Source organism: Bemisia tabaci, chromosome 4 (genome assembly GCF_918797505.1).
Source record: "Bemisia tabaci chromosome 4, PGI_BMITA_v3".
NCBI lineage: Eukaryota > Metazoa > Arthropoda > Insecta > Hemiptera > Aleyrodidae > Bemisia > Bemisia tabaci.
Genome location: NC_092796.1, coordinates 17,520,267 through 17,547,223, shown reverse-complemented (window position 1 = coordinate 17,547,223; position 26,957 = coordinate 17,520,267). Strand labels below are relative to the sequence as shown.

At 34.9% G+C, this 26,957-nt stretch overlaps 1 protein-coding gene across 4 annotated transcripts; it reads right to left on the bottom strand.

Annotated features, from left to right (window-relative positions):
• Positions 1–237: 237 nt before the first annotated feature.
• On the bottom strand, positions 238–25,568 carry LOC109034358 (uncharacterized). Of its 4 annotated transcripts, none has more exons than XM_019047447.2 (9): positions 25,227–25,567; positions 24,005–24,139; positions 19,914–20,659; positions 19,152–19,242; positions 18,227–18,514; positions 17,166–17,417; positions 16,492–16,746; positions 15,293–15,686; positions 238–12,643 (listed from the first exon to the last, which is right to left on the bottom strand). In XM_019047447.2, the coding sequence occupies exons 1-9, from the start codon at positions 25,374–25,376 to the stop codon at positions 12,474–12,476; spliced, it is 2,481 nt and encodes an 826-aa protein (XP_018902992.1). In that variant the 5' UTR covers positions 25,377–25,567; the 3' UTR covers positions 238–12,473. The 4 variants fall into 4 exon arrangements, with proteins under 4 accessions (XP_018902992.1, XP_018902991.1, XP_018902993.1 ...); XM_019047446.2 differs by having other exon boundaries at positions 15,173–15,686; positions 25,227–25,566; XM_019047448.2 differs by lacking the exon at positions 25,227–25,567 and adding an exon at positions 25,017–25,157 and having other exon boundaries at positions 15,173–15,686.
• Between the last annotated feature and the right edge of the window lie 1,389 nt (positions 25,569–26,957).

Sequence of the window (26,957 nt, the reverse complement as noted above, 5' to 3'; positions counted from 1 at the left end):
TGAAATATCCTTTTCAATTTTGTTAGGGTTTTAGGAGATATTGTAGAATTATTAAAACAATGTTGTTTTGCAGATGAGTGGATAAATGTACGTTACAGTCCTTCAGTGAAACATGCAGGTATGCCCTGTTTGCTTACTTCTTCCAAAACAGCAGTAAAAAACGTACGGTAAACCAGTTGGACCATATTTTGGAGTGGTTGAAAAGGAAACGGAAGAGAAAGAAAAATCCGACCAAAATTTGTATTCTGACAGAACAATTTATTTTAAAAAAATATTAAAATAATACCAGGAAGCTAAAACAAATAAATTAGAAATAATTAGAAGAAAACCTTACAGTAAGAACTTTTCTATTCCTTAATTGGGAGGATCAAATAAAATTAATAGTGATTTTATGAAAGGATTATTACAACTTAAAGAAAAGGATAAACTTAAAGAGAAAGATACAAAATTTCCAAGGCAAGATACCTTCGATAGATAAGAACACTTTTAAGTTAAAGAAACGAAAGCTAACGAAGATGTAACAGAATAAATTGTTAATCTAACAAAATAAAAACTAATATCATACAAAATATGTTCACAGTAATTTCCTCCTATATCTAAAACATATAAAAAAATATACAATTATTTTATGAACAGAAATAATTCAAAATAAATATTGCTTAATATCACACCTAGACAATAATTAACACCTGAATGAACAGTAAAATTGTCTTCATTTCCATTTTTACTTCTTTTTTTTCATACTTGGGATACATTTTATCTCATTTATACATACCATCTATCTTCGTTTCTGTAGAGTAAATAAGTACCTAAACATCCCCACTTGGCGAGATCCAGAAATTTCTCAGTCAAAAAAATTAACTGAGAATGTTAGGTTGAGCACAAGGAAGAAATTCCATTATACATTTGAAAGCTTACTCGAAAGATGGCCATTTCTTTCACACTTGGACTTTTCAACCTGTTTCCAAGGAGAAAATTTCATCGAATACAATATGAAACTGTACATATATGTAATAGTTTCCTGAAAATCCGGATATTTTAATAGCCTGAAGTATGTAATATTAAAGAGGAATATTCCATTCATTTTGGTACTAATTACAGAGACTACTTAAAAACTGAAGAGCCCATCGAGGTAATAGAAACTTCTCTAAATTTTTCTATTTTGAAAATTGATCATTCCACAGAGCACTTCTGAGCAGCAATTTCTGAAACTTTTAGCTGTTGGGTCCATTTAATTTTTTCCCCCTTACTTTTTTGACTTATAAAACCTTGTTTGCTGGATTTGAATGTACTTTACTGCAGACAGGAATGTATCATAATAAGAAAACTACTTATTCAAGTGATGCATGATATACAAACAGGTCTCAGAGAATGCATACACTAATTTTTCCACATTCAATGTTAATAGCTTACAGCTGGAAAAAAAGTGAAGTACACTCTGGAAGACTAGAAATTTTTTTTCACAATGCAAAATTATGGATAGTCATTTACATCCACTTCATTAGTGTTCATTACTACAGCTTGATTTCCACAATTAGAATGATCAATCAAACTTTGCCAATCAAAATTAAGAGGAAAGCATATGTAATACCTTATTTAAAAAAAAAAAAAAAAATCCTAATGAGTTGACAGCCTAGGTGTTGTAACCTGCCAGCCAAGTTGTCTGACATTGGGCAATTGGGACATTATGCAGAATGTTTCGGTGAAAAACCTCATAGAGAATCACAGCTTTTTAATTTCCGATCAACAACCTTTGGCCTTAGCCGTTCATTTTTTTTTCACTCTTCATTTCAAATACTTAGAGAAGGCTCTTGATAAGCTTTCAGTAATTTGCTACTACCAATTACTTGCATACCTTGCAAAATGAATAGTGGTGTAAAAAAAAAAAAATTAGAGTAAAATCACCGAAAAAATTGGTACGAACTTACTGAGAAATACAGAGCATGGAGAGGTGAGTAGAAACCCTAATACACATGATGATGATAACGAGTAAATGTTAATTAAATCTGAGTGCATTTTTCTGGATTATTTCAATATGAGAGATACACCACTCTGCAGATGGGGAACAATGCACCTATCCGACAGAAAGAGTATTTGACAGAAAGTAAGGATACAATTTGAAAAGATTCCATACTTTATTAAAGGCAGTTTAAAATCAAAGCAAAGTTTTTAAAACTTACTGACTACAGATAAATTTTTTGCTTTTGGATATTACTTCTTTTCCTTACCATATTTTACCGTAGCAACTCATGATGGGGTTGGGAGGATTTTTTAACTTCTCTGACTTTTCCTCATGCTAGCACAAAAATAAGAAAGACTTGATGCAGCGATAAAATCATTTAAGCAACCCTAAGTTCAATTTCTTCCAGTCAATACTTTCAGTTTCCAACGTTCAAAATCCCTAACATTTCCTCAAAAATTCTCAAGTTTATTGTAGTTATCCCTACAATCAAATTTCCTGTTTTCTAACTGGGAAGAGTCCTGTTACGCTTACAAAATCAACGTGTTTGAGTTTATTTCTGATTCATTAATTTTTCCAAAAATATGAGACAGGCAGTATCATTTTATACGTTGATAGTGGTAAATGCAAATCCTTTGAGTACATTGAAGAATTCACAAAATGTGGACAATTAGTATCCTTCAAAGATACAGTTTTGAAGAAAATTGAAAGAAGAGTGAAACAAACATGGAATTAATTCTGGTGGTTAAAATTTTTTTAAAAGGTTCAATGAGTATCAAACAGAAAGATGGAGGGTTAGAGAGATGTCCTCTACCATTACTAATTTACATTCACTCAACAATGCATAATACGGTAAACTTGATACTACGTAAATGCACACACTGAAACGTATTTGCAAAGTCGAAAGAATGGACATGATTACAAATTAAAAAATAAGAAGTCCTAGAGAGTGAGAATAAAAAAGAACACTAGCATTGTTGCAAAGCGATACAACTGAATTGAAATGGAAATGAGGAAGCAACATGGTCATGACGAAAAAGAATTGATGGACTAAGCTTATTGACTAAGCTAACAAACTGGGTTCCAAGCCATAAAAAAGGGAGGCAGACAGAAAAGAAGATAAACAGGTGAAATTCAGACAAGAGCAGGACCAAACTGGAAATTCGTCACCACAAGCAAGGAAACATGATTCATTTTTAAATGAAAAAACAAGAAGCTTCGCCTAAATCAACCTATAATCCTCACCATAAATTGAGACAGACCTTGCTCTCAAAGGGTGCCATCAGGCTACAATATTGTTTGTGTTTATATTATCATTTCATTGCTGACAAACTTTTTTATAACGTCCAAATATCACAAATAATTAAAATCAGGAAAGCAAAATATGGCAACACAAGATGAAGATGACAATCCTAATTTCCAGTATTTCTTTTCAGTGCTGTTCAGAAAAGACTGGTGAGAATAGTCTCAATGTCATGGTAAGCTTTAAAAAAAAAAGTATGAAAATGGTGGACAAATAATGGATACATTTTGCCTCACCAACACTAGCATTGAAGCATTCACCTGCGCAGGAATTACCACTGATAAGTAGACTGCAAATCCTTACCACTTTTGTAAGAACATGAATGAAAATACGGAGAACCTGAGTTAAAAAGTGAAGTAAATCGATAGTTCAAGCTAAATATTGCCCAGCTATTTTTACCTCTGGACTCTCTGGGATATAGCAAAAAGTGGTCTTTTCCAGAGTTCAAGAAATTTATAGTGATGGTGTCAGTAAAGGGAAAATGCAAGTTCACATTCTGGAGGGTCCTCTAAATTTTCAAAATATTTAAGATGAATCTGTATAAAATCTGAAAGGAGTGCTACAGCCAACAGTTAGAGAGTTCTGAATTTATTTTCCTGTTAATCAGGAATTCCATCAGTTCAAACACCTGTAGCATTATATGAACTGGTGTTAACTTATCTACCATAAAGTGTTATCCAAACTTCAAGAAAATTGTTGAGATACTTCCCTCACAGACTAAAGGCAATTTAAATACAGAGAGGAATTAAAAAGCTACAAAAACATAATTTGATGCATAAAAGAAGATTTTCTTAGTGTGCAAAATGGAGTCCTTCTAGTAAAAGACAATACATCACACAGTCAAACTATGAGCCTCATGAGTCTTGCGTCTCTTGGAAAAAAGGGACAAAAATGAAGGGTTGCAGTGAAGTGGTAAAATGTAAGAAGTCATTTACCAGTAATGTTAACTTTACTACATAGGTGAAGATAAATCAGCACACTCTTTTGGATCTATTTCAGAAAATACAGTTTATCTACTTGCTCCTTGGAATATTTACAAAATTCTTCATTAAAATGTGATGCCTTCAGATTTGCAATTACTTCAGACACAAAACCAAGAAATGCTTTTAAATTGTAACCTTTAACATTTATGAGGATCCAGCTGTTGGAGTGAGAGTGAAATGCAGTCCATGTCATTGAGGAAAAAAATTTGCAAAAGTTTCTTGGGTCCTTTGCCTTGACCCATGTTAAGTACTTTGACCTATCGCTTAATTTAAATACAATAATGAGAATAAGTACAAGTTAAAATAAAATTGATAGTATGATAGCATGAAAAGAAGGACAAAAGTAGTCAGAATAGCACAGATAAATGGATCAAACCAAATGATAGGGGAAAACCTGAGGAGTATTGCCGGCAGAGTAGTATTAGCAGCTGATTGTCCGAGATTTGTCACAATTCTTCTGAGAAATGACAGAAATCAACCTTTTCAGGCGAAATTCATAACTTCCTTCGGTTATATTTTAAAAGGTGAGTGGGCAAACTGTTTAAAAAGTTTAGCTGATGCACAGCTTTAGGAGGAGCATAGAAACCGAATGGAGAATCAAAGTCAAAGCATGATTTTAAGTTGTAGTGATGGGTTAAGAACTGATGCTGGTCCCTCAGTACTAAGGAACTACAGTCACAAAACTATAGAACCAGACAAAAATCAATGCAGATACAAGATGGAGCACGAGTGAAAGTTAAAATTTTTGGCAAATTTTTTATCTTGATCATTGCGCCTCTTGAAAAATATAATGGAGCCTGTATAATGCGCCTATCAATGGAGATGTGGTGCTTGCAAAATCGAGAGGAAAACATTTTGGCCCTTAATATTTTATGAAAAATGTGGCTTAATAAAAATAGCTATTAGAAATAGAAACACTACGGCGATATTCAAGGAGAAAGGTGGAAAATTATTAACTTTTTGTTTTGATGGGCAAGAACTTAGCAAAAGCAAGACAGTGCTAGCTCAAAAAAATATTGGCAGCCGATTGGAGAGGAAAAGTGATCAAAGCATAGAACCTCGCCTTCTATTTTTTTCACTTTCATTACTAAAAATCAATTCTACGAGTTACTCATGATTGCATTGAATACGTTTGCTGAGAACAGTTCACAGGTTGGATAACACTTTTGAAGACAAGAAGAAACAAATTAGCAAAAGCGATATAGGGAACGGAGTAATATCCTTTTTTATTATTCATGATAAATCTTAAAAGTTAACTTTGACGATGAATAGAAAAGTACAAAAATTATAATTAGCTCACAGGATGAGAGTACACTCATGCTGCGTTTCAAGTTTCTGATCAAGAGAACGTTCAATCAAATGAAGCTGCTAAAAGTTTGAATTGATGCAAAAAGAATTAGTGCAAGTAAGGACCATACCGAGTGAAGCTAAACTGATTGATGGATGAAATAAAAATTAGCGAGTTGGTTAATTCAGACTAGCTTCTCTTCCTCCAAACCAGAAGAAAAATTTGAGAAAAACCTCAAGGCTGTAGAGTGCTTTCTTTACCTTTAATTGAATTATGTGAAAAAAACATCTCAAGCCTTCATAACAATGATCCGTACCTGTTTGCCACCTAAGATTCGATTGTTTTTGCATCAATTCAATTAGAACATATTAAGAAATTATTATAAGACTGTATTTTCAGATGAAACCATCTCGGCGTCTTTGGTAAACTGACTACCAAAATATTGATTAAATTATTCATCAAGCTTATATTCTAAAGACTTTGAAACAAGATTCATCGTTCTTATCACTAAATGGACAAACAATCAATTTTTCTATAGATAAATTGATTCTGAAAATGACTACCACAATGAAGAATTTAATTTTTGTCAGGAGTACTTTAAAATACTGGCATTTAGAGATTTGTGGCAATTTGTTCGATATTTTAAAAGGAAGACATATTTTGATCGTTGCTATTAACACTTCAAAAGAGAATTTTCATTTCAAAAATAAGCAAATAGAGCTTCACACAGCAGCATCAGCTCAAACCTCTTTTGGAGTAAACTTCTATGAAAATTTTGTTAGTGTGAAGAAAAAAAGTTGAACTCAAGATAACCATTCATCTAAACTTAATGGGATTAAAAAAAACTTACGTTTAGACATTTTGATGGCGTATAATAGGAATCTTTTCATTACAATGATTTTTAAGAAAAGACATTTGAAAAATGGTAATCACTTCCTACCTTCAAGTGAAACACAGCTGTTAAGCAGCCAAGTCGATTAACTCATTCCTGACAGAACTGATACAAAGTTTTTCATTTAAAAGGATTACTCATTGACAAAAAAAAAGAGGGAAAACATTGCAACGTTGAAATAGGTGAACTGAGAACAAGCTATAAACATTTACAGAGGTCATTGAGTCAAGCAGGGAAATTCCATGTATTGATTTATCTATTTTTATTGCATTTGAGTACTTAAAAAATCACCTTTTAAGCTGTAATTAAGACTCATAAACATCTCCGTATTCAATTTATCTGTGATCTTTCATTGTTAAAGGAAAGAAAATTTCATTTTATAATTCTTAAATCCCTAAGTTGAACAATTTAAATAGAATGCAATAAAATCATACTTTGAAGGAATAAATAATAGCCACTGCAAAATCAGCCAAAGCGTAGGTGGCAGCATAATTACCAATTCATGCTAATGTTGATTACTCTTTAATACAGATTACAATTAAACAAGGTTGTAACATGTACATGTAGTTCAGCTTCATTTTTAACGAATTATAATTGTAAATTCGTTTTCTGAATGGAATAAAAATCCGTGGTTTGATCGGTTAAAATTCATTATAAACCCAAAAAATTCTTCTCAAAAATGAATCTCAAGGTTTTGGAAAGCAAGATTGGTTCACTAAACTTCTCTTGGCAAAGGGCCAAAAGACCAAGGAGAGCAAGAAATAATTGGATGCTTTTAATCGGGGACAAAGTTTTGAAGGAAAAGCTGTTTTTGCAGCAGTCATTTGAATTTAAGCTGAAACACAGTGAAAAAAGATTAACTTGGAGAACCTAATTACTCTGTAAATAAAAGATCAGAACTCTGGTACAGAGATAGTTATTAGAGGGAAAAAGGAAATTTAAAAAAAAAAAGAAATTATGAGGAGGAATACAAAACCCTGATTTCTTGGTGGGGAAAAAAAGCTTGCAGATAGCAAAGTTACGAAAAAATTGAGGAAAATAGTGAAAAATAAACTAGGAACAAGCGTTTTTATAAATTCACAGGGGTTACTAAATTAGGAAAACAACACTAACAGGAACAGCTAGCTAGAGAGCTCGAAAAAACTACTAAACTAAAGTATACTGAACTTCTGACTCAGTACGACTGAAATATGACTGATAATTATGCAAGATTCAGAGGAGTCTCAATTAACTGAGGGCTTCGTCTAGCTTAATTCCTGAGTTTAAGAGAAGCACTCTCTGAAGCTCCGAAGAGAGTTATGAATTTTCATGCCGACAATAAAGTGGCAAAGTTTTGTGAACAGAGAAAGTTTTCAAATTGAACTACATAATATTTTTAAGCATGACTGTCAAAATATGAGTGGTATTAAAGACAATGAATTTATTTATGAGTTCTTGGTATAGATTACAATTAATAGGGTGGAAATAAGACAACACTGTTTTTGGTCTTGACTGCATAGTTTTTAAGAAATCAGCAAGTATTTGGTGCTTTCGGTTAACTTTACGGAGCCTATTTTGAGGAAAAACTGATCAATTTTAAAATCCTGGTTCCGATTCTTGAACAGAGAATCCTGATGACATTAGAAGCTCCCTGTCAACGAGTGGAGGTTCATTATTTTTTTTATGAAAATGCAATCCCCCCCCCCCCCCCCCATTAAGCAGTTGACAGTTGTAGTACTCATTCAGAAGAAAGAAAAGGGGAGGAAACAAGAAGATAAACACGACATTGACCATAAAAACCAAATTTTAGAAAAAGATAGAGGCTTGTGTTACATTATTAGGTGCAATCACCTTGCACGAATTCTATCTTCTCATAACACAAAGAATAAGACTATATGTGTACAGTCAGAACTGCTATCATTTTCCATTCTTCTTTTCTTTAAATTCAAGTTTGATGGGGAAAAAAAAATTAAATGCCTCAGATAGGTTTGTGCATAGATTGCACTATTTGAAATGGTATGTGAGTGTACACTTGGTCGATGGAAGAGAAATGAAAGAATTGATGAGAGTTTGAGTAAAAATTTGCCACGCCCATTATGGGGTAAAATGCAATGAAAAAGTCTTAAGATCGCTTGAGAATTTGCTGATACCTGATGAATTAATTTTTGTATTTGACCCATAATATTCTTCCAAAAAAAATTGAATAAATAAATAAAAATAAACCCAACAAAAAAGAAAAACCCAAAATAATTCCTTAAAAGAGTTCATCATTTTTAAATCTAATCAATTCAAAGTTTTATGATAATTTTAATTTGGTGGACGGATTCAGATAAACAAATACTGTTTTAAAACTAAAGAAAAATAAATATTTACCATAAAAAAATTAATTGAAATTACACATAGTAGGATATCTACAAACCCGCAAGAACATCAAATTAATGCAAGAAATTTATGCGTAGTTTAATTTAATTTTTTAATTAATCATTTTAATAAAAATCTAAATAAAAGTCAAAAACAGGCATCAGACTCTGATTTGTTCTCCTTAATAAAACTTCAGAGAGGAAAACAGTATTCCAAAGAAATCCTGATGAAAATGCCACTAGTTGCCTGAATGATTTTGACACCATCGGTGTCCGAGACTCATAAATGCATTTTGTTTTGCATTGTTTTGAAAAGAACACGTGCAAAATAGAATTCCAAAGACAAAACTTTTTTCATTCAGAGCAAAATTTATTCTTGTCGATCCTGGAAGTACTCCTCACATTTGACTGATTAAAAAAATTCAGAGGGGACTTCCAAGTTGTAGATATCCTGGGTCATGTTACCTTAACAAACTTACACATACAAGCATAGTAAATGAAAATAATCAAACTAATCAATAGCAAGATTTTGAAAATACTAGAACCGGCAGAAAATAAGGCGTAGAATAGAATCTCTGTCTTTCTTAGCGCTATAAGGAAATTCGTATTTTCATTTTGGTTATAAAGGATACAGCTGCAATATTTTAAAAAAAGTACACCTAAATTTAGCTTTTACAGCAGAGATTATTCCACTGTATTGCAGAAAATTCATAAAAATCAAGGAGACTTGACATCTGTGGCAAGTGTTACAAATTAAGGAGGAATACAAATTGTGACCTGATAAAACTGTTTAAAAAATTGAGCAAGAGTGAACTCAAGATTGGTACTCCCAAAAATTATTTTTTCAAGTATGGGATAATTCTCATGAGAGAAACTGAAGTAAATCTGACTGATTTTCTCCTGCAAAAATTGCCTTGGTCAATATTAGGAGCTTTCCTGTTAAATTTTTCCGCTGTTTTTCTTTCCAAGTGCAATGAGGCAATTCGAATTTAATGAGTATTTCTCACAGTATTTGAAAGCAAACCAGCTGTCAGCTGTAAGCAGCTCTTTCTTGACATAGAAAAATAAGAGGAATATTTTGACAAAGTTTGATACTTTTAATTGGCTCATCAGATACTTCAAGTTTCAGCCCTGCATTAGAAGTCTTTAGCTGAGCTCAAACCATTCGGATCAACTCAGCGATTGTAAGGTTTGAAAATGAACCTGAGGAAATGGGACATCCCTAAGTTAGATGTTTGTCCTTATAATGTTCTAGAGCGATTTGAGTCCTTCACAAGCCCGCTTTATGTCAAAGCTGGTCCTGATTCTATATTCAAACTTTCCGTTACCTTTCTCATCTGACTGATGCACTTCATCAGCTTCTAAGGAGAGAGAAGGTTTATATATGGATAGGGGTCTTTTTCCCTGTAAGTTTATTGATTTTATTATGTTCCCTTGTGTATTTATTACTGTGTAAGTTTTATGAGTGGATGACCATAGAGTTCTATGTGCTGAGCTTATGATAATTTTTTCCTCTTCCTTCTTAAATACGCCTTCTTCTTAGTTTTAAAACCCAGAGAGGAATTGAGTGCTGTCAAGTATCATTTGATGCCGCAGCAAAATAGCATAAATGCAGGACTTGAGAACCACAAACCCAACAGAGCACAATTAAAACATGATTGAAAAACCTCCCCTTCAGTTACGAAATTAACAAATCAGTTGTCACTACAGATGAGAAGCAGACTCCTTGAAATGGCTGCTTGATTTTTATTTTCCAAATTTTTTTAAGTTTTTCAACAATATTTTGAAATTCATTTTCATGAGGTCAAAAATGAAAATTTGGAGCTGTTTGTCAGGGGAGTACTTGCAGCTAAATGAGATAAAGACATACCTACAAAAAAGACATACGAAGTATTTTCTACTTGTGTGCATAGGTAATAGAGTTGAAAAACCTTACTGACCAACCATGAGAATCGTTTTCAGCCAAAATTAAAGTATTTCCATTTTTTCAATATTTTTTTGCATAATCCTGTTATCTGGATATTTCTGTCTCTAGAACCTGGTGCCAACCGATCCGAATGGTTAGAGACCTTTTCAAATAGACAAATGGTCAAAGAGAGCAAAGGGAGAGACTTGATTCTTAAATCTTAAAAAAGCCAAATAAATTCTGAATACTTAAGATTCTGCGAGGTCAGTAAAAGGAGACTGCAAATTCAACAGGCATTGAACAATTATTTGTTCCTGGGGCTGGATTTTTCCCATCGTGTAGTTTCAAGATCAACAAATGCAAACTTTAAAATTACACGAAAAGAGAGAAGGTCACAGTTTTATATTTGATTGAAGAGAGAGCACTGAAGTACAGCATAACAGACTTAGATAAGTGCTTAATTTTGCATTGTCATATCATGTGATTCGATGAGGTGGTGGGCCAGGGGGCAGCGTTCTTGCCCTTTTACAAACGACTGTCAAATTTTAAAACCACACAATTGTTTTGAGGGATAGAATTGTGTAGGAATGTATGCAAATGGGAGGGGGTAGATTCTGCCAGGAGTGTCTAAGTTTACGGGAGAAAGTTAAGGTTGCAGAGAATAAATGTTGTCACAGAGTGTGAGGGCAAGAACATTAGGAAAAGTGCGCTATACTGTGCTTGAATGCTCTGTTAAACCAAAAAACATGAATTTTCTGTTGACCATCCCCCTTCTTCCAGGAAAAGTTTAAAAACAGAGTGGTATGTCGTGAGTCATTTAGACCAAATCTGGTTAAGAAAAGCCGCATTTTTTTATGCTCATTTCTGAATTGACGTACATTAAATGTTCATGAATATTGGTGTTGTAAGAGTACTAGACTAACAGGAATAATATTACTAGGAAAATTGAGGTTTATTGATACATTATAAAAAAAGTTGAAGCTATAATTTTGCCAGTCAAGTTGAACAGCTAGATTGCAAGCAGTTCTAGTTACGTTTGAAAAAAAAGGATGAAAATCATCTTGTGACTAGTTACCAAAATCAGAGAACAGAGAAGGGAAATGAATCTATTCATTGGTTAAATCCAAGCACAAAGTTTTGTTCTTACTTCTGGCTGAAATTAAACTTGTAATACGCCTCTAGAGGGATGGAACAGTATTTTCAAGAGGAATAATGAATTAAGATTTAGAAGGAGCAATTTTCTGAATTTGCTCAAGGTCACCCATTTACGGAAACAATTGAAAAACTGCAAAAATAAATAGATATTAAGACGTCATTGCTTTTAGACTTTAGTGATTTGGAGGGATAAAAACTCTTCAAAGTGAGTTTAATCACTCTAGTTTGAGGTTTAATGGTGAAAAAAGGGTTCTTTTACTTTTTTCACAAGTAGAAAAAAAGAGGACATTGAAGTGATAAATAGACACATGGATCCTAATTACATTATCAGTAACAAATTGTACAACAATATAAGGTTATAGAAAAGTAAAAAAATACTAATGATCACTAAACAATAATCTTAAAGTTACAGTTTAGATGTAAGCAGAATTATCTGTAGTTTCGTACAGACACCATAAAACTACAAACTGTTAGAGAAGCTGAAATTTTTTGAAAAAAAGAAAAAAAAAGTTACATTTCAGAAACTTCTTGTTATTAAGATGTTAAAATTTAAATGACTATACAAAAAATTCCTCTTTACAAAATATACAATTTAAGTACATGCTCAACATTGAAAAAATAAATTATTTTACCGGAAAAGATGGCAATCAGGGCGCGCCGCGTGGCTTTAACATTGAAATTGAGTTCTTGATGGTAGGGGTATTAAGGATTGGAGAGCCTCTTAAAAGTTCAGGCGTCAACTGGGAGCGGATAGCTGATAGCATGGCCATGTCGGGTAGAACTGGTACAGTGTCCTCATTTCCATTTTGCATAGAATCTGTTTGATTGACAGACACAGAAAGATAAAAATAAGATGTTTCTTTCAAGTTAAAATTGACTTCAAGAAGAAAATCAATGCCTAAAAGAATGAAATGATTTTACATGATTAAAATTACTTCACAATTTCACAGTTAGGTTGAACTCTGAGACTTCGGCAGAGTTTATCAGTCGTTGTATGGGATGCAATTCATTTTGTTTTATAGCTTTCAAATTGTCTCTCAATTAGGTGGTGTCATTCAGGCACAGCACTATCTGCAAAGGTGGTTTTAAAAAATGCGCTAATTTCATAGTACCATTATTTACCTACTGTGCACTGTTATATAAAGTTCTCTTTGGTTAGGTTCTGCTTCATGGTGTCCCATTTGTGTTTCAGAACATTTGATTTTTATATACTATCTAACTTGTAGATAATTGCAGATATGTGGCCAAGAAAATCAGCAAAAAGGGACAAAATTACATAAGAATAATCACGCTAATTATAGGAACGTTTAAACTCTAAATTCGTGATAATTTCTTGGCCTGCACAAAAGCATAAGTTAAACTCAATCCTGCAGATTTTTGGACACCCCTACGGAATGACCAGTAAACGAAGTTTAAACTAAAGCACTACATTCCACGTTTCCCCTTCAAAAGTAATAGGATAGAAGGATGAGTCCGACCAAAATATGAATTTCATTCTTTGCTGAAACACTATCAGCTGCAAATTATCACCGATGAATTAATTAAGACTTGGATAAAAGCAATAGACTCTGCTACTCCCTGAGGGGCTATGAGAGGACAGGGGACAAGCCCCGAAGAGTGCTGTGAAAACAACTATTATGTATGTTTACAAGCAATAGATCGGATATAAATTAGCAAGTCAAGGACAAAATTAGATATTGTTGTGGAACTTGCATCTGAAAGTACTGTTTTTCAGATGACTTTTGAAGAAAATATGGTACAACACCAAGTGCTTTAGCTCATGGGGTTTTCTTTGATAAGAATCAAAGATGACAAAGATGTTTTGGAACTTTCAAACAATATTGAGGAATTTCTCAAAGCTAAGGAGGGAGAAGTTTCCTTCATGCCTTAAAATAAGAAAGTAACATTCTGATCCTGCATACACTACGAAAACATTACTGTAACTATTTCAGGAGGTGGCTACAGTAATTAAGATTTAACTTCAAATTCATGCTTGAAATTGCCTACTTTGCACAGGTGCTTTTGAGAATGGTAGAAATAACTCTTACAAAATCTCACAGCTACATGCAACAATAAAAGAAAACATGCAACTGAAAATGAAACTTTGGCCCTGCAAAATTCTTTAAACATATTTTATTACTCGTTCGGACAAATAAAAAAATGAAGGCACTTATTTCACTGTTTGGACAGTTGATTTTCAAACTTGCACGGTAAAACTTAAAAGCAATAGAGAAAACACAAAATTCTGAAGGTGCCATATTTAAAACTAAAGGTAGCTTGAGCTAACTATTTAACTGACTGATCATTTCTCAAAGGAATCCAAAAATAACAAACATGGATATTTGAGAGTATGTGAACACCAAACTAGAGAACTAGCACACACAGATAAAACAAGAGGACAGCAGTTGAGTGCTCATTGAGTCTTTGAAATCACACACACCAAAAAAAAAAAAAAAAAAAAAAAAAAAAAAAAAAAAAAAAAAAAAAAAAATTGACAGAAATTTGAAGAAGTCACTAAACTGTTTTGCACTGAAACACATAATATTGTCACAGGCTCTGGAATGAAACATGGCCGCTTTACACGAGTGAACTTAAAATAACAGCTTTTACTGTATCACACTTTTTGGTTTGTTTTCACATAACAGCTGCATAGAATTTCATGGAAATAAAACAGAATTCCAAGACTTATGTCCGGGGAAGATTTAGGCTTTAACACTTATCTGTTTTAAACCTTAACTAACTAAAGTAAAAGAATATGTATCATGCAGTAGTGGTACAAATATTGACTTCAAATAGGTAAAGAGCATAATTGATAGTTGTCTCACAAGCATTCACCACTTTTGTTCCAGTTTCTAGAGGTCCAAAATAAGGAAAAATTACTGATACAACTTAAGAAAAACTTAAATTTTTTTAAAAAAGGCAACATCAAGGAAAAGCCTTGAACAAAAAGCAAAATCTTCGGAAAAAGAATTTAGAGACAAGATGGGTATAATCCTAAAATTTTACGAACAATTTGTGAAAGAGAAAAGAAACTCCTGTGAAGGTGAAAAGCTTCCAAATATTTACAAAACATCTCATTTTGTCCGAACTGAGAAAATAATTGATCGCTGAACAGTTTTTCAACATGAACAAATAAAAATTTGAAATTGCTTAAAAGATTTTAAGGCAGTCACACTGGACCAAATGTTATTCATTCAGTGCACTACTTGGATACTCTGATAAGAAGAGGTAAGGCTACAAAGACTATGACAGATCATAAGATTCGAAGGAAAAAAATAATAACAGGAACAAAATTACCAAAACAATCATTACTAAGAACTCAAGCCATAAAATTTTGAGCATATACCTCTGATTCTCTCTCGCTCCGACTGGTCGTCTGGTGAGTCGCATAGATACCCGCGTCCTTCCAGATGCGAACTAAGAACTGGACTGGACTGGAACTTTTTAGAAATCTTAGCAGACTTACGTCTCCGGGCCGGCGGTTGGGGCAAGGCAGGGGAGGGTGGCTCGATTTTCATGCTTTCGTTTTCAGAGAGCTCGCTCTGCTCTTGGTCATTTTGGTCTGACTGAGGTCTCCGCCTCCGCGAGTGGATCTGATCCCTGCGCATTGCGATCGGCCGATCGACCAAGTGGAGTTTGTAGTAAAGACCACAAGCATTGCAAACCATTTCACCCTTAGGATTGCGTCTCCAAATTGTTGTCGTTTGGGTTCCGCAGTTTGAACATGCTATGTCACTTCTTTTTGCTGCTGTTGATAAGCGAGATCCACCGGCAGCTCTTGATGTTCGCACGCCAGCAGATTTTTGCCGGCGCTGCGAATGTTTTTTAAGGTTCTGGGGACGATAATCCTGCTCGACGTTCTGTAAAAAGGGGTAAACAATAAAAATTAATTAAAAAATGTTGACTAAAAAAAGAACAACTGTGTAGTAGTCAAGTACTCAGCAAAAGAGAATGCAGTGAACATGAGGGGAAAAAAAATACACTTTATTGAGAAAATGTGGAAGGTTTTGAGTATCTTGGCACGTTTATCAGGTCAACTGTTCAAAATTACCAAGTATATTCATTTGTATTCATAGATGATGTGAGCCAAAAAATTCAATTAAACAATTTTTTGTTATCTTGTTCCTTAGAAAGCACTGATTCAGTGATCACAAACGTATTTTTCACAAGAATTTTCAGACTGGTTAGTGAGAAAAGACTCAGATAGGTTTGTGATTGTCCATCAGTAGATTCCAAATATATGATGCAATAAAATGTAAAATCAGGGGTACAATGTAAATTAAAACTGCCATTTTGCATTAACTCTTAAAAGGAAGACATGTGCATTGTGCAGTTAGGCTAAGAATGCGACTTTCAGCATGAAAATGTCAGATATTATTGATCCCCAATCATCAAAAATTGACAGAAATATTCATTAAAATGAAAGGGGTAAAATTAAATCGAGCACCACCACTTCACTTGTGATGTGATAAGAATTTTTACTTTAATAGTGTTTACTTTTAAAGTGACGTAAATTTCAGTAAAACAAGTTTCGTCATTTTTTCGAGGTAAATTGAAATACATTATTGCAAGTACTCTTTACACAGCTCCTACAATGCACCATCATAAAACATATCAACTGACCGAAATTCATCCGTGATTAAAGAATAACTATGAGATACATACCAAGTGACTTGGACCAGGCCTGCCAATAAGTGGATTATCACTCCAAGGTTGCACACGGCGTGGGTTTGAGGAGCTTGGGGCGTCGAATACTTCTCCTCCTGCTGCCAACTGAGCTGCTATCAAGAGCTGGCTCATAGCATTATGCGGAACAGGAGAAGGCGATGGGGATGGTGAAGAGGATGCGGCTCGCGACAAAGGTGGCCGCCGCGATGGGATTGCAGGTCCAACAGGAAGTCTTCGAGCTTGATTCAGAACCTGTAAGTGAACATAACCAGAATTAGTTACTAGGATAACCTCACAAGACTTTTAGAAAATCAAAGCTGTTTTTACATGCTAGCCTTTCTTTTAAAAATCACAGAGGTATTCAGGGGGGGATGATTTTCTGAGGCATAATCAAACTATAATTCATATAATTATTCCCTAAGATTAAAAAAATAAAAAAAAAGAGAGAAAAAAAAAGAAAACTAGAGTAAAATTAAAAAATTAAAATGGGAAACTGAACTTCAAAACTAAGAAAAAAATTGGCAGACACAAAAATATTTGAAGGGTAAAAGATAGAAAGAATAGGAGTCGGAGTAAATGTTCCATCTAAATGATTTAGGAGTAAAAATAATTGAAGGGTTTAAAGAAACACTTATCTAAAAATTGATTTTTTTTGGTTGGCCTTAACTTACGTTATAAATGTCAATTGCTCTTGCTCTTTCTATATTTGCCCTTTCGATATCACGCTCACTGAGAAGGACTTCACCATCAGAGTAAACCCTCGGGGAGCCCATAACTGCACCATTCATATCAATCACGAGGTGTTCGTCCATTCCTAGGTCACTTCGCGGTGAAGGCAATTGGGCAGCGGCAGCAATCAATCGGCTTTGAAGGTGATCTTCTTCTGACCTGTCCTCACCATCTCCGATGACTTCTTCCGCAACCTGGAGAAAAAAATTTGATTACTGAAGTGGGTAGGTGACACAAATAACGGAAATCTGAGGCACATGAAAAACCGAACGTAGAAAAGAGAAAAAAAGAAAAAGGTAGTCACTTTTTAGTAGTTTTTAGCTCCCCCCCCCCCCCCCACCTGGCTTATAAGCAGGGGCAGAGGATACAGCCCAGGGGTGCAAAAAGTGCCATTTCATGCACATCAAAGTGATGATCTTATTTTGCAATAAATCATCGGTGCACCTTCCAAAAAAATTTTTAGGCCTCACTTTCGGCTAAAATTTCCTTGCGGATCGCAAAATTGGGCAGATTTTGCACCCCTGAAATACATCTTACAATAATTGATGAGGATAATTGACAAAGTCATCTCCAAAAAAAGATGACAGCAAATGATGAAAATAACAACACCAATAAAAAACGAAATCGTGCACAGGAATTTTTTACGATTTTGAAGATTGATGTTGATGGACGCTTGTTTAAAGAAGAGTTGATTCTAGAATCTATTTGTATATCACTATGAAAATGAAGGTAAAAACTCAAGTATCTAGTTCATGTCTGGGTCTTCGTTAAAAACTTTAAGGGCTGTTCTGAATTTAGGCATCTTTGCTCTCTCTTAAGAGAATGATCAAGGTCCTACCTCCTGTCAACAAATTGTCCTTTAATTGTTCTCAACAAATGTTTACAGCAGCAAAACGCATGGAGATACTACAGTTTTTAAATACCTTCTGTTTTTTTATATCAAACTTTCTTCCACTGTAGATAAAAGTAAGATTAATTTAAGTACTGAGAAAAAAAACCATACCGTTTCAATGGGAATATCCATGCAATCTGCTGAATCAACCGAACCATTGCCCATCAGAGAATTTTCAATATAAAGAGATCTTGCAGCACCCATATCATCAAATCGGTGGTTATCCGCATCTGAACTTGCACCGGCATCGGACATACTGCCAATATCACTGTTGCGCCCATCTGCGTTTTCGCCTTCAATTTCATTGTCAGCGTTGAATTTATAACGGAACCTAATCTCGCTTGCCCTCAGAGGACAGCTTTGCTTGCGTCGGCCACTACTCGTCCTTTTAGCACCCAGCTGGAAAAGAGAAATGGTTACTTGAGACTTTGGTAGATGAAAAGGCTTTTGATAAAGATATAAATTTAGATCAGAGGGTCAGATCTCTCTCCAGTGCTCACTCAAGCTCTTGCCTATGATCAAATGTAGCTAAATAACATTGAGTTGCTCGAGTAAATGATAATGAAGGCAAAAACTGTAGGCTTATCAACTATTAATCAAGGAGGGTGGGTAGGTGAAATAGGCAGAATTAATCTAATTGACAGAGGAATAAACAAATTAATCCTTACAATATTGATGGCTAAAGAGCAAAACCACTTACCCCTATCGGGTGTTTCAAAATTTCCTCGCGTATTTTATTTTTTTGAAGTTGAGAAACAAACCAACTTTATGAGCTTGAAATTTATAAGGAATATTTTGCTCACATACAGGAAAACTCAAGTAAATTTTCAAAGAATTAAATTTTCTAGTTTCCCAGAGAAAAAATGAAGTATGACAGGAAGTCTGCAACAACTCAACCGGAGATACATCGTTTTGCATTTAGGCCATCGACATGAGTCAATGCAGACGATCATTCTAGCAAGCTGAAGTTTGTTAAGTTTACAACATCCATCAGGTAGAAGACAAAGAGAAGTATTACTGAAATTTCAGATCTTACCACAACTTCTCCATTCATTATTGTTAGAGGTGACCGAGATTCATCCTGATGGTTCAGTAATAATGTTCTCCTCAGCATACTTGTGGGACTTCTGAAAGAGGACCAAAAAAAGTTAGAAACGCTTAATTAAAATATGAAGTCGAATAAACGGTTTTTTGGCGTTTAGGTGAGTTCACAAAACTTAGAGGGGACAGCAACCCTAAAATCGAAAATGAAATAGTATTAAAAATTGAAGCGGGAAGGTATCAAAAGCAAAATAGCTCTGTCCTGAATGAAAAATTCGCAAAAGCGGCGGAGATATGAAAAATTGTAAGTCTGACTGGTGAAGTCATGCGCTCTAGGTGCAACTGGGGTTCACATGCACACAACTCAAAGTCTGGGGCGTTTGCTGTCTGGCGCCGCAAAGTCGCCTTAATAATTACATTGAAGCAAAGAAAAAAGAGTCAGCCAGGAGCAAGCAAGATCAGGGCGAACTAATAACTTGTAGCGAATATGCAACAGCCACTTGACACCGGAGACAGTGTGCAGAGTGCAGACTGCGAAATGCGGGACGGAGCTCATGATGTCATGATGAACATTTTTTTTTAAAGAACTATTATGGACAAAGTAGTATTGATTCAATTACAGTACATACTGGAAATAGAAAGAGGGAAATTGCAAGAAGAAAGGTTCATCTTTGTTCATTTAGAACACTTGTTTGTTAAGGAATTCCTTGGACATTATGTTTTCACTCCGACAAAAAATGACTGGTTCAATGATTACCTTTCAGTTATATCACTACTGACATCAGCATCTTCATTGTTATCATCCTCAAAGTCAGCATGACTTTTATTCTCGTTGTCCGAAGGATCCTCCCTGGAAAGCCGAGAGCTCCCTCTCTTGGAATCATCTTCCGAGTCTTCAACACTATCTGGTTTCAACTGAGTGGGTCGCGTTTCACTCTCAACGCGCTGCTTTTTCGACTTCATCTCCAGGTTTAAAACTCCACTGTTGTTGTTTGAGTCATCATCAGGGACCTCACTGAAATATCCATTGGCATACATCACAGCATTTCCAGAAACACCAGTAGACGCCTTTTTCACTTCCGCCTCGGGAGAGTTTTCTCGAGCTTCCGTGTTTAAATTTAAAATTGAATCACTGGCGATAAGTTCTTTCTCTGAACGGTTGTGCAATGTATTGGGATTGCGTCCGTTTGAACTGGGTTGGGATGGGGAGTTCATGACATTCCTTGATTGAATTTTCTCGTCAGTGTCAGTAAAAGAGGATGTGGATTTTGAGGGGGCACTTATACCATTAATACTGGTAAGTAAATTGTAATATCTATCGTTTTGATTACACTTTGGTTCTGATTTAAAATTATTACACCTTAAATTTTCTGATTGGAAAGAACCACTGATCAACTGGGATCTTGATTTATTGTCCGATTTATGTAACGACATATCTTGGGCAATTAGCTGATCATTATCTTGCTTCACCTTGCCTTTCAGTCTATTGCTCATACAAATTTCCTGTGAACAGTAAGAACAGAAGAAAAGTTAGAAACATTGTTATTAAATCATTGAAAAAACTCAAATAGGTGTATCCATACAAGATTTCTCTTAAATTAAGAAACATGGAGAGTTGATAATTACATTAATATTGAGAAAAATATGAAATGCTGATATTAGATTAAGTTGAGAAAGATAAAGTAAAAGAGAAGATAAAAATTAAAATAAAGAGAGGTTAGACAAAGATTTAGTTGGGTGAAGAAAAGGTTAGCAATTTGAACTTTTTCTGAATAGAATAATAAGTGCACACCGGCAAAATTGAGAAACGTTGGGAAAATGTGTGTTGTCAAAGTGCAAGCATCTATTAATATTTCCTTTCCCTACTCCTTAACTTTCCACATTTTCCCTGACCTTTGAATTTTCTGTCTCCCTGACTTTCCCTATTTCACCTTGACCTTTTCTTCCGAAATTAAAAGCAATGGAATTATAAGCATGGTTCCGTGTAAATTACAGGCACAGATCGGTAGGAGCTTGAATCCTCAAGGAAAAATTTCCAACAGAAGGGGAGACATTTCTGCAGGGCTATGTATTAAAGCACTGTGAAGTAAAGTAAAAAATCACAATATTGTGCGGGAGGTTGTTCTTCGGATTACACATTTTTTCTGATTGACTACTCTCTAATCATCATCATCTACCTGACTTTCCAGTTATTTCGGTCACTAACACCCAGAGATGGGAAGGTCAACAAGAAAAATGAGATGGTTGAGGACATGCTGCATTCAGGACTGGTGGTTTTTTTTTACTTTCTTAAACTTCTGAAAAATTTAATAGGATGGTTTTTATAATATGAAGAAAAATAGGTGAGCCTTGGAATTAATAATGCTAATTACGTATCTATTCTGAAAGCAAAATATGAAAGAGGTTTTTAAATATTACAGTTAGGTTAAGATGTGTATTTAATCCTTACTCTTTTTCTGCTCTTTAAAATCACAAAAATTTTGCAGAAAAAAGGGGATGAGAGCCAATATTGAGAATAAAACAGATACAGGTCCCTAAAAAGATTTTGGAGATTTTCTGCTTGCAGAAACTCAAAACTGCAGTTTGGGACCTCAAAGATATAAAAGAGAACCATTGCTAGCTTAGGCTGGAATGCTGGCATAATATAAAAATAGTAAAATAAGCTGCCTGACAGAGAACTCCTACTGCTGAACTCGCATATTGAGTGTCATTTTGTGATGATGCTGACAGAACTCACATCCAATAAATTGCCAGTTGTTTACATTTTGTTGATTTGAAAGCAACCTTGTCAAAGTCGCCTAATAGCCATTGAGGATTGACTGCGGGCAATGCTGCCGCCATGCACAAAAAACATAGATTTGTTTCCTGCGCATGACATTCTAAAGGAAAAAACTACCAACTTATCTGATGCTACTTTTACCAAGTTACGAGAACAGAGGGAAAAAGTTACGCACACATTGGGCTCCTTGAAGCGAGGCAATTGTGGGGTAGAGAGGGACTCTGCAACTCTCAATTACTTAGAACATTTTTACTGTATGCCAGTACTCAGACTGAGTGCGCATGTCCCCAACCCTCTCTTCTGTGAGGTCAACCACAGAGGTATTTTAGAGCAAAAAATCCACATAATTATAGTGTTAACAAATTTTTCAGAACAATTGTACACTTATAACAGTGGAGGGAGAGTGTAGATAAGATGTTACGTGGAGTGGTTGAATGAAAATAACATTTGAAAGCATTGGCCACTTCTTGGCATGTTTAACAGTGATCAGCCCCTGATACAAATATTTTGAACTTTGGGTCACATAATTTTAACTAGGGACACATTACTTACACATGACACCATGTTAAAAAATATCTTAAGTTTGCTACGTGTGGAACGAAATAGAGAACATACTATTAGCTAAAATAAGCTCCAATTCTTAGGCTATGGTCATTGAATCTAAGAATATATAATAGGCATTTACATCAAAATAAAGACTATCATTAGGGTATGGGGCTTCATAGATTAAGAGTGATATTTTGAAAAGTCCCTCCTTTCAATGTAAGAGTCTTTCCTGACAATCAGTGACACTAATTTCACTCTTCTGTTTCCCTTGATGAAATTTGTTAGATGATAACCTTATTTTTGGAGCCCAAGCGATCAATACTCCCCGACTACTTAAATTGATTTCTAAATTATCCAATAATATTGTTCAATCAAACTGAAAGAAAAAAGACTTAGAAAAATTAGGATGAGTCTTTCCACACCTAGGGGGCCTTCAAAGGAAAACAGTTTGAGTTTTTTTTCAATCATGAGTGATGGAAATAATTTTGAACAAGTAAGTATCAAGCTAGCATCCAAAAATTAATGTACTAATTCAGAAATTAGATAGTGAAAAAATGATTAGTGAAATAATTGCATTGAAAATTGGATTCCTCGCACGAATTACAGCATCGCAAAGGGCAGGCAACACATTTACGACATCACAGACTGTACCCACTCTGACTTAATGCCTTACAAGAGCACACCAGACAGGTGATTGCCTAGCGCTCTCATCCACATGGATCAGTTACCATATCTTGTCTGTAAATATGCAAGGGAATGAGAGATACAAATCAGAGAATAGACTATTGACATTCTGTGCACATATTACTTCTTGCAAAACCGTTCTTTGCAAAAATTTGCCATGGAAATAAACAAAAACTACCAATAGGACGAAATGATAACTTTGACTAAGATGTTTATCTGGCACTTTAGAGGTGCCACGTAAACACCATCAACATCAGTGACTGATCAGTGACAAAATCAGTGACTAAATGAAGAAACCCCATACTGCTATCTTCCCTATAGAGTAAAAGTTACTTTCAGTCAACTACTACTGAAGTTGACGCTAAGATTCGCCTTATGATGAGATAGTCTGATGTATTCAGTGGCGGTATTGCTATTTGCCAAATTCAGTAATAACTTCTTTACAAAGCAGTGAAAACAAATTATTTCTGACACAACACAGAAGGATAAAACTTAAATGAATATCAGTCCATCAAAATGTACTAGAGAAACTATCGTATCATGTTGATGCACTGCAGAAAGGCTTGGCAAGGAAAATTTTGCACACGATTGATTGAATATTCAGAGCCCAAACGTTTAGAATTAGACATGATTAAATTCAGTCAAAGGAAAGATAAAAAAGAAATGTACAAGTGAGACCAAGACGGTAATGAAAATTACATTAGCTTTTAAATGTCAAGAGGATAGGTAAAAAACCAAGTATGTAAAAAACTACCTGCGTGAAAGGAAAAAAATCCTCTCCCTGCTTGGTGGTTGAAGAACTAAATATGAATAGGCATTATTGAAATAGAATTAATCACCTGAGAAAATGAATGCAAATTGCTTTTCAGGTATTCATCAGACTTTCTAGAGGCTTGCTTGAAGTCATAGAATTCGTCCAATTTGCGTGCACATTTTTCACAAATATATGTGGGTAGAGGATCAAACTGGGAAACCTAAAACACAAATCACATTTAAATTAATGCCACATGCAGAGGATTGAAACTACAAGGGTTTTAGAGCAATGAAGAAAAAAGTCAGCATATGGTCCACATGAGAGTGAGTAAGCGTGCGTTGATCGTTAGAGGCTCACTAACCACTACATCTGAGTGCAAATGTTGATGAAAATTACTTCAATAAAGCAAGGATAACAGACAGACTATGTATTCCCATGACAAAAAAAAATTTTTTCATCATTTGTTGGCCAACAGAGAGGATGAAAACTTTAAGATTCATCAATGGCCTTTACTCAATCCAGCTCTGATGACAGAAGCTGATAAGTCATGCTACAGGCTTCAGTGATAGATAAACTTCTCCAACAGGTTTTCGGCCCAATTTTAAGAATAAATCCTACTAATAAATGTTGTTTGCAGGCAAATGATTACATTTAATAGTAGTGATTGCTTCAATTGCAAGGTAACGAGTGTAATATCGGAGTGGAGCAAAATAGGAAGTCAACCTGTATGATAAAGGAATGTTGGGCAAGATGAAGATAACAGGAAGAGGTGGGAGACCAAAACAATGGATCCGCGAGAGTGAGAATATGGGAGAAATGATCAAAACGGGTATCTGTTTTGAAAAATTGGAGGTGTAAAGAGGATTTTTAATAAAATCAGACACAGAGTGATTGGCGAACGTTCTTGTAAATACGGAAGAAGGAAGAGATAACGGCCATGCCGCATGGTGAGACAGCATGCCCTGATATCACAAAAAAGACGAAAAAGCGAGGGAAATTACGGTAAAGAGCACATAAAACAAAACATTAATGCAGGATATGGTAAAATTAACACGAAAAAATTGGGATTGGAGAGAATGAGAAACAGAAAGCCGTACATTATAAACCGTAAGATTCCAGTCGAGAACAAAGGTTTATCACAAGAGAGAGGAGGCTGTGATGGCGGTACTCACTCTGCCAAGGCCACAATCACTAGGTGTTAACCTTATCACTTTATCAGTATCTTCTCTCCGAATTTCTCAATCTTCAAGCGATAAAATTTGTGCATTAGAAAGCTGAGTAAGTTGAGAAGATAAATAGTTACTTACCGGAATGCAGAGACACGACAGAATCTTGCAGGGAAAATTGCGTTTTAGTCCATCATCGTCGAATAAAGACCATTTTACATCCTCTTCTGATAAACAAAGACGACAGATTTGAAACAACTTCGATTTGAGACCGAATGGATTAGTTGTCATAGTGACTACCTGCGAATAGAATTAAAGTATAAAAATATGACTTCGGGACAAACACTTCCATTTAAATCACTAGTAAATAACGACAGCTAATAAATAAAAATGAAATAAAACGGCTAAAGTATCACAGCTCCTCCTGCCTCCATTGAAAATATTTCCGAACTGACGGAACATCACAAAGGAGCGTTCCACTTCCATATTCCCCTCATCGTTTCCCGTTTCATCGTCCAGATTCCCTTATCACGTATGTATTTTGCCCGCGATGTACGTTTTTTACGGCAGGCCTTGCTCAGTGCGCTCGCCAACTGAACTACACAGATTCCATTCTATTTTGATTTCTTGCGCAATTTCCTCACGAAATGAAAATGACAAATCAAATCAACGCGACAGCGCGTAAACATTCTCCGTGTAGGCGAGAAACATCATGCCGTCTAATCACTGTTTGTGCATTATCACTCTGTTGATAAAACACTACAATCCAAATACACTGATAAGTGATAACAAACCTTAGTTGAGAGCTGTGCGCGATTAGATTCTTGAAGTAAGTACATTCGGAGAGGAGGGAACGTTACTTGGGTATTTCAATCTATTAAAACTAGCACAATAACAAGGTAATTAAAGTTTAAGAATGATGTCCTGATAATAATTTATCTTGACCAAATATTGCGGGACACATAATGTGTCAGAACAGAACTTTATGAATATTTAGTGGACATAAGTAGGCCCGCAATCTGACCTACTTGAATACGTTATAAAGGAATTCATCGGTGTACGAAGAATGCAATGAGAGCGAAAAATTTACTTGGGATGTTATCTAGTAAATATCTAGTAAATCTCTTTTTCTCTCTCTTTCTCTCTTTTCCTCACTTTCCTTTTTCGGGGAATATCAAGAAGATTTAGATGTCCCTTGAAATTTTGACAATTTTTTTCCACTTTTTTATTTATTTATTTATTGTTTTAATACTTAATTCCCCAAAATGACCAGAAAAAAACAGTGTTTAAATATATGTATCAAAAATCATTGTGCATCTTGAGGCTAGCTCTAATTGGATCTTGCAATCACTTATCGAAAATTCGCATGAAGTATTGTTTCGCATTTATTCGGAGACACCTTAATGGAATCTGTTTTGTAATGTGCAGAAGTTTCGCATCTTAGGGGAAGATGGGGGTTAATTTGATCTACGTGGTGCGCGTCGACATGAGCCACGACAAATTGTTATGGCCAATCGAAAACGCCCTCAGTTTCGTATGATACTTCCCCTCCCACACCGGCGTTAAAATATTTGTATTAAAACCAATGCGCGCGTCTATAGATTCAACTCGTAGGATCTTTTAAACACTAATGGCAAGTAATTCACGCGTAGCAATGCGTTAAGTAACAAGAGCAAAGTTAATAAAAAAAAAAATAGATCGAATATATGATTAGACATAATTATATGATTTATAAAAAAATTAAATCTAGTAGTGCAATGCTACAATAAGTCATGAGCCACAACTACGACAGACTGTCTTCATCGATCAAAAGCGCCTTCAGATTCGCGTGATACTCCGCCCACTCACACCGGAGGTAAAATGTTTGAATGT

Bases quoted from the DNA above. Each gene is read 5' to 3' on its own strand.
- LOC109034358 (XM_019047446.2), bottom strand. From the start codon at position 25,376: ATGACAACTAATCCATTCGGTCTCAAATCGAAGTTGTTTCAAATCTGT. The intron at 19,243-19,913 runs GTAATCATTGAA...GTCCTCTTTCAG, and splicing joins AGTAGTGATATAACTGAAAG to AAGTCCCACAAGTATGCTGA. The intron at 16,747-17,165 runs GTAAGTTAAGGC...GTTCACTTACAG, and splicing joins GAGCAATTGACATTTATAAC to GTTCTGAATCAAGCTCGAAG.